The following is an 8,991-nucleotide window of genomic DNA, read 5'->3' as shown; positions in this document are numbered from 1 at the left end:
TACTCGGCTTGGCCTCCCAGAAAAAGTGCTATCGAGTGGCTTAACTTTGGATCTTTGATCAACCCCTTAACCTTCATTCACAAGAAACTGGCGGTCAAAGTCAGAGGGTCATGAGATGGAGTTTGATTTGGCAGGGACAATGTCGTTGCTGGTGCTTAGTCCAGAGTGAGTAATCTGGAGGGGTTGTGGTGAAATTTTGGTTGCTTTATTTTTAAGTGATAACGGTGCCCGGGGGCAACTGATAATGTGGGGGGGTTGAGTTATCTGGTTTGTTTCTCCAAATTGGCCGGCAAAGAAAGTTTTCGCTGGGTTCAAACTTTCTTTCTTGAAGGGGGGGAGTGTTACATATTTATGTGAATGTATGTGGATTACCATTCAGGTCTTTGCTTATCCGTGTGTAGTATATTAAGGGTTGTTGTGATTGGAGGGTCAGGAGCCCTTCTGAACAAGTGGCCGGAAACGGAAGTGACCGGAAACGGAAGAGGAAAAGACACGAGGAAAAAGGACGGGTATTATTCTTCCTCGCCCCGCTCCGACAAAAGGTGGGATCGACCTTGCGCTGCGTGGAAAAGCGGCTTCCGAAGCCTGTCTGGCGAGAGGAATTACCGGGACGTGTACCTGCCCGGTGGAGACGTCAAGTTGACGTGGGGCCGTGCATCGACCCCGCGTCTGGCATCGTTCACGGCACCGTCCAAACAGACGCGTGCGGGTCGCACGTTGGGGCCTAACGCGTCTTGCAAGCGGCGTGGGGTTTGGCTTGCTCTACCGTATCCGCTTCGCGTGGCCACGAGGGGCTGCAGCCACGGTGCCTGGTACGATACCTGCCCGGTGGAAACACGTCCACCCGGGGTTCGTTCAACCGCCCGAGTGCGGCGACGGCGACCATCATCTTGGTCAGGAGGGGCCCAGAGACATTGTGCGGGACCGAGACCAAAAGGGTGTCGTGAGTACTCACCGGGACACACATGTATAAGATGGCCATCTTAATCATGGGGAATTGATTGTGAATTGGGAATTGGTGATGATTGTGTATTGTTGATTGCTCGGGGAAAATCTCCGTGGTTGTGTCATTGAAATTGTATGGTATCATTACCATTGGAAATATATCCTTGAACATCAGTTGTCTCCTGGGTGAAATTCATATGGATTGCGTGGCGAAAGCGCATATATAATACAGCTTGCTGGCGGAGTTCCTCTCACGGTCCGGGGGTCACCGAGACCAGGTATTCACCGAGGGGACCACGTAACAATATGCTTTGTTTGCATGATGCTGTCAGCACATCATGAGTGGCAAGGGTGTGGGTAGTGCTTTGACAGATTTGTCCCATTGACACATGGTCCAGCAAAATAATTGATATCATAATAATTTGGACAAAAAGTAGAATATATTGGTTGTATACATGGCCTTGCCCAGTATTGCTGCTGTTTTCTCTCCTCCTATACAATTATGATTTGATACATTGGTTTCAGTGCAAAGAGTGACAACACAGCACGCAGAGAAAAACCCGAGCTTGGTGATGTGTATTTCCATGAAATGCAGTTTTGACAGAATTCTGCTGTTTCAACAATAAGCAGACTTATGACAAGCATAAGCATTTGGAAGGAATCAAGATCATAATATTATGGGTAAGAGGTATTATGGGAGTGATTAGGGTACCCCTTTGCGCCTGTAATGTGTGGGAGTGAATAAATGAGAAGAGGTGTGTATTTATCGGTCTTTGTTCTTCTGTGGTTGTGATTGGGCAAAGAATGACAAGCATCTTGCTAACAAAACTCTAATTTCACTTTGATATGCATCACCAAACTCGGTTTATGTGTCTTGCATTGGAAACTTGAACTTTGTGCAGTGAAAGAAAGTATCGTTTTTTACCATGTAGGTGAAAAACACGGCAGGAATTGTACTCTCTGAACGGTATGCCTTGAAATCGACTCTGAGATTTGTATTCAATTGTGCGGTCATTGAGTGTGGTGCAATATCAAGGAAGTAATCGCCTTTGCTTGAGTATGGCAAAACCCTCCACACTGCATTTGCCTCCATAGGTGCATCTGTGTATATCTGCAAGAAAAACAGAAACCAACCAAAGGTTTATAAAATGGTAGATAAATGACAATGATTATTATGGGTAAATTAATATTTTAAACCTCTGAGGTTCTTAACTTGTAAACTATACTCATAAATATAAGCTGAATAATTTTATGGATTGAAATTCCCATCAATAGTTTGGTTGGAAAATTTCCATTTGAAAACATTTTACTGCACATTGAGATCACCTTTAGTAGAATTCAACTGCCATTTAAATATAATCTTTGCATTGCATTAGCGTTTCACAAACACAGAATTTTGAAATAAAATTGCAGCATAAATTTGCATTGATAAAGGTGCATATGCTCATATTTTAACAAGTATTTTTACCTGCGACGTGCTACAAGAGCTTCACATTGCTGTTGTTGCTGTTTTTGGGGTTCTTGTTGGGGGTCGATTTTTCAAATGTGCACCCATTGGTCGGACAGCTGCCGGACCACACTCATATCTGTTGTTTGACTCCACCCACCATAGCGCTGAGAAGAAATTATATGGCCACCATCTTGGTTCTCTGATGGGCCTAACACATTAGGCCTGTAGGCCACTGCTGATTATACACTGCCCGAGTTTGTTGCGTCATATTTCCAATGGCTTTGGTTGGGTCGAGTGTTATTCACAATAAGGGTCCTTGAAATCGAATCATATGTCGAATAATAATGAGGTTTATGGAAGCCCGTCAGAACGCACGATACATCAGAAGTCAGGGTAATCAAGCATTATGTTATGTTGTATAATCAAGCGCTATGTTATGTAATCAAACATTATGTTATGGTACATAATCAAGCGTTATGTTACACAAATTACTAAGAAAATAGTGTTACGTAATTATTGAACGGCCCCATATTGGGTTAAGCAATCCGTGACCATTTGACGAATCAGCTCGTTCTGATATAACTGTGGGGATGGTGACATGGATAAGAGGTTTCAAATTATTTTTTTAGTAGCGCATTAAATGTGTTTCCCAATCACACTGTTCGTTTTTAGCTCACCTGGAACGAAGTTCAGGGGAGCTTATGCGATGGTGCGTTGTCCGTAAGTCCGTCAGTCTGTAAACACTTGAAACTTCTTCTCTGAAACCGCTGATGGGATTGCGACAAAATTTGGCACAAATTATAATTGTTATGTTGTGACTAAAGTTTTTTCACGGCATTAAAAAATCGGGGTCTAAGGGGGTTTACCGGGGGTCAAAGTGGGTCCAGGATTGATGCCCCCAAAAGAGGAATTTGCTTTTTTCCTCTGAAACTACACAAACTATTTTGATGAAACTTTACCACAACCTTCATCACCTGTGATGTACCGAAGATTGTTCATGGCACTAAGAAAATCGAAGTCTGGAGTGGGGGTTGGGGGGGGGGGGTTACGGGGGTTCAAAGTGGGTCCAGGATTGACGCCCCCAAAAGAGGAATTTGCTTTTTTCCTCTGAAACTCAAAGTTTGTTCACAGGATTAAAAAAAAATCTGCCCCTATGGGGGTTTATGGGGGGGGGGGGGTGTTGCCCCCCAAAATAGGTATTTGCCTTCTTCTCAGAAACTACAAATGCAATTCTGATGAAACTTGACCACAATCTTAATCACCCGTGTTGTACCAGAGTTTGTTCCTGGCATTTAAAAAATCGGGGTATAAGGTGGTGCACGGGGTGGGGGGAGGTGGGCTTCTCCCCAAAATAGTCCGGCAGATATGTGAAGAATTGTGGTAGAATTGTGCCTTTGATGATACAAGCATGAAACTTGGCACACAGTTAGGGCATATCCTTACAGTGAAATTTGGATGTAGGGGCATTCCAGATTTCTCCTTGGCCCAAAATGGCGGCCATTTTACAAAATGGCGGCTAAGAAGGACATATTTACCTATTATTTCAGACTTGTCATTTGTGCTGCTATTGAAACACAATGTAATGAGCATATTATAAATTGTCATGTACATGCTATGCAATACCTTCATACTGGGTTCAAAATTGGAATCTACGGTGGCCTATAAGGGGCAGAACAAATGGTTTACCATTGCAATAGACAGGACTGGTCTAGCGGTTTAATTATTTAACTTTGCATGACTATCTGATTTCTCCTGGGTGTAATTTTGGTTCAATACCTTTATATGAACAACTTTGATGTAGCTTTATGAACTTTCCTATCATAGACTAGGTGACTATAAGGAACAATGCAAGGCTAGTGAAAAGTTACGAAAGCGAATTACTATATTTATGATAATAATGTATGTATTTCTTTTTCAGATGATAACTCGACTGCACTGCACCTTCGCTCATTGACTGTAGTAGCTACCTAGATTTGGTTCCCAATTTGTATATTGATTGGATGGTGGTGGTGGATAATGCTTAATTGACAATGGCCAACAAAAATTTCAAGCTATTAGACCCCCAAAGCCCTAGTACATCTGGAACAAACATGCCTTATCTGACAGATTGGGAGAAGTGTGTGTTATGTCAGGAGGTCACCGATGAGGCCCTTGCCTGTCCAGCTGATTCCAAGCGAACCACAGGGTCCGGATACCAAACTCTTGCAGATTATCTCCTCACCTTCAGCCAGATGGGCTGCCTGCCAAAATCTCTAGAACTGTCCCGCCTGGACGATGGTGAAGGTATCCAGTCAACCTTCCAGAGCCACAAGGCTAAGTGGCATGATTCATGCAGACTGAAATACAACAAAACTGAACTGCATCGGGCACAAAAAAGAGAAACGTCTAGTGAAGAAACCGCAAGTGTCTCAAGAAAGTACACCCGTCACAGAGTACATGTAGACCACACACAGCCACAGCCTGAAAAGTGTTTCTTTTGTGACAAACCAGCGGGTACTAATTCTCTGCGAAAAGCTTCCACCTTCGACCTCGATAAACATGTCAGGACAGCTGCCCTGAAACTAGGAGATCAGGCACTTCTTGCTAAACTGAGTGCAGGTGACCTTATAGCACAAGATGCACAGTACCACGTGAAGTGTCTGGTGTCACTTTATAATAAAGCAAGGGCCACAAGCACAACACTGAATGAACAAGATGATATCAATCACGGTATAGCACTTGGAGAGCTAGTGTCCTACATCGATGATGCCCGCACAGATGCTCTTGTGACACCAGTGTTCAAGCTGGTAGACCTAGCAAGACTATACACCACCAGGCTGGAACAGCTTGGAACAGTCTTGACCAGGTGTGTCCACTCCACCAAACTCAAAGATCGAATCATGACATATTTTCCAGACCTAGAGGAGCACATGTCCGGTCGAGATATTCTGCTTGCTTTCAACCAGGATGTTGGCTCAGCCCTTCAGAAGGCATGTGATCACGACACTGACAGTGATGGAGTTTGTCTTGCTAGAGCCGCAAATATAGTTCGTAGAGACATGTTGAAAATGAACTCAACATTTAGTGGTTCATTTGAAGCCCACTGCCAAGAACATTCGGTACCTAATTCGCTTGTATCACTAGTTTATATGATCTTGAATGGTCCTAACATCCAAGAGCAGTCAAGCCACTCGTCGGTATCAACACCTACTCTCACAATCTCACAACTCCTTATGTTCAACAGTTACTCACGCCGCAGAGAGAGTAGCAGTACTACCACGTCCACGAGGCACAGTCACAATGGGGAGACTCCCCTGCCTGTGTACCTGGGCACCCTTATCCACACAAAGACTCGAAAAAGAGACCTGGTTGATACTATGTTCAACCTGGGTCTCTCGATCTCCTATGACAGGGTGCTTAGCATCTCCACGGACTTGGGGAACAGAATCTGCCGTTTCTTCCAAAATGAGGGTACAGTTTGCCCCCCTGAGCTAAAAAGTGACCTCTTCACAACTGGGGCAGTGGATAACATTGATCATAACCCCAGTTCAACAAGTGCCCACGACTCCTTCCATGGCACTGGCATTTCACTTTTCCAGCACCCAAATAGCGATAGCCGTGGAGTTCAACGGGTAAACCCAGATGACACATCAACAACAGATGCACACCTGCCACAGTCATACACCATCGTACCTCCTGTTGTTCTGGGTAAATGTGACCCACCTGTACCCAAGCTAGCGGGTCCCAACAAAAGCAACTGCCAACTCATCCCTGAAGCAATGCAGATTGAGTACAGGTAACTGATTATTGTGTTTGAACTGTGGACAGTTATATGTGTACCTAAATAACCAAGACTTGTTAACTTGTGTGGACTTGTTTGTTCTTAATTGTGTTCATTATCTTGCATTTTGACAGGTGGCTGGAGCAGATGGAGAAGACAGTGCTATCTGACACACTACTTAAGGGAGACGAGACAGTATCATGGGCTGGATACCATGCCAGCAAGCAGTCTATTCCAGAAGAACCAGAGTGTAGTGTGGCCTTAACTTCATTGCTGCCTCTCTTCTATGACCAGGCAAAATCTGTGGCAATGATTCGTCACTCCATGGATGTCATCAAGAAAGCAATCGATATTCTGAATCCAGGTCAGATCCCTGTAATCACACTTGATCAGCCACTGTACACACTTGCCAAACAGATCCAATGGAGATGGCCAGAAACACACGGAGAAGATCACTTCGTCATGGTCTTTGGTGGACTCCATATTGAGATGGCAGCATGGAAAACCCTCGGTGACCTTCTGGATAGCAGTGGGTGGACAGGCGTTCTGATGCTTACAGGGGTTGCTACAAGTGGTACTGCTGATTCTTTCCTGAAAGTGACCCATGTGACACGCACACGACGAGCACACCAAGTCACAGCCAGTACTCTCTATCTTCTCCTGAAGGAAGCCTACAGCCAGTACACCAGTGGACTAGATGAGGGACAGGTTACGATACCACTAGATGACTGGTGCGGTGAACAAGCCAATGCAAGTCCACAGTTTCAGTTCTGGTTCCTAATTATGCAGCTAGAACTGGCAGTCCTGATCTATGTGAGATCCGTCCGTGAAGGAAACTTCCAACTGTACACTGATGCTCTGACCAAGCTTGTACCATGGTTCTTCGCCTTGGGACATACAAACTATGCCAGGTGGATCCCAGTTCACTTGCGCGACATGGTGACACTTGCAACAAAGCATCCAACTGTATACGCACAGTTTCTGGCAGGAAACTTCACCATGAAGAAGACTACACGTGCATTCTCTGCCATAGCCTTAGACCAGGCACACGAGCAAAATAATGCATTGGTGAAAGGTGATGGAGGGGCTGTAGGTCTTACGGAGAATGCTGCAGCTTTGCGCCGATGGATGGTGTCTGGTCCAGAGATGGCCAAACTGATCTATAAGTTCGAGGCCACAACAGAAAAAAGAATTAGGAAAACTGAACTAAAACACCATGAACAGACAAAGCACACGCAGGTAGCCTTTGCTCGAGATGTGAGAGCAATCACCCGTGTCATAGGAGAGATGGGGAACCCATTCTGTGACGACAGCAAAGATCTCTTGGTGCTAGACAGCAGAGACCTGGCAGACTCAGCAGTCATCAACACCCTTTACCAGATCGAGAAGCTGGGAAAAGAACAGTATGACACATATGTGAACGAGAGGCTTGTACATCAGACAAAGCCTATCACTGACCCAATAAAAAGAAACAATCTCCCTCTCTTCAGCCGACCCCCAGTCAGAGAGAAGTCAAGAACAGAGTTGAAGGTGGTATCTCTGAAGAATGACTGCGTTCTGTTCTCCAGGCTGTTTATTGCATCCCAGACACGGAATGGAGATCTTGATGAATTCTTTGCACATGAAAACCAAGCTTGTCCCCCTGCATTGTCACAAATGGGCAAAATCCGGCTTGGAACCAAGTCTGATCTGGTTGGGTGCTTAGAAGATCTGATCACCTCACGGGACAATGATGATGTAAGCCCCCCTGTTGAAGTCATGATCCTGGATGGAGCAGCCATCGTGAACATGCTGGCACCTCGTAATGCGAAGACCTTCTCTGAGTATGCATCACTAGTATTCTTGCCATACATCACATCTCAGATACAAAATAAGAGCAGGGTTGATATTATCTGGGATGAATATTTCCCAGACAGTTTGAAAGCCGACACCAGGAAGACGAGGGGTAAAGGCACCAGGAGACGAGTTGAGCCATCTAGTTCCATCCCTCGAAACTGGCAGGCCTTCCTTCGCATAGACGAGAACAAGGTGGAGTTGTTTGACTTTCTAGCAACGAGGATAGCAAACATTGAGACTGACAAGCAAATCGTCACCACAAACCACAAATAAGTTTTTTGTACACAGCCACGAGATGTTACTGGTCTTTCCCCATGTAGTCACGAGGAGGCAGATACAAGGATACTACTCCATGTCCAAGATGCAGTCAGACAGGGCTATACCAAGGTGTCAATCCGCACAGTGGACACAGATGTTTTGATCCTTGCAGTGGCAGCAACTGGATATCTTGACATCGATGAACTCTGGGTTGCTTTTGGCACAGGGAAGAATTTCAGGCACTTGGCAGCTCACGAGATGGCTGTGGCACTGGGACCAAACAAGTGCCGAGGGTTGCCATTCTTCCACGCCTTCACTGGGTGTGACACCGTGTCCTGCTTCGGCGGAAGGGGGAAGAAAACAGCATGGGAAACATGGAAAGCCTATGATGAGGTCACCTCAGCTTTCTGCGCACTGGCTGCCACACCAACCATTTCAACTGCAAATGACAACATGGATCCACTGGAGCGTTTTGTTGTTCTGCTCTACGATCGAACAAGCAGCCAGGAACATGTTAACGATGCCCGCAAGCATCTCTTCACCCAGACTGGTAGATCAATAGAGGCTATCCCACCAACGCAAGAAGCCCTCAGACAACACATCAAGAGAGCTGCCTACCAAGCCGGCTTTTGTTGGGGCCAGATGATGATTTGCGCACCTGAGCTCCCATCGCCAAGTGAATGGGGTTGGAAACAGAGTAATAACGGCTGGGGGATATATTGGACAACCCTCACAGAGGCAA

The 8,991-nt window shown here is 45.5% G+C and overlaps 1 protein-coding gene across 1 annotated transcript in view; it reads right to left on the bottom strand.

The window, feature by feature from the left end:
* LOC137431468 (complement C3) overlaps positions 1 to 8,991 on the bottom strand; it is a 613,976-nt gene that overhangs the window by 453,948 nt on the left and 151,037 nt on the right. Inside the window, exon 13 of the mRNA XM_078782039.1 lies at positions 1,871 to 2,056. Coding sequence (XP_078638165.1) covers positions 1,871 to 2,056 — 186 coding nt within the window. The remainder of the gene's footprint in view (positions 1 to 1,870; positions 2,057 to 8,991) is intronic.

This window comes from Myxine glutinosa, chromosome 7 (genome assembly GCF_964187855.1).
Source record: "Myxine glutinosa chromosome 7, kmMyxGlut1.1, whole genome shotgun sequence".
Taxonomy (NCBI): domain Eukaryota; kingdom Metazoa; phylum Chordata; class Myxini; order Myxiniformes; family Myxinidae; genus Myxine; species Myxine glutinosa.
Note: the sequence above shows the minus strand (reverse complement) of the source record. Positions and strands in the feature narration are given on the sequence as shown.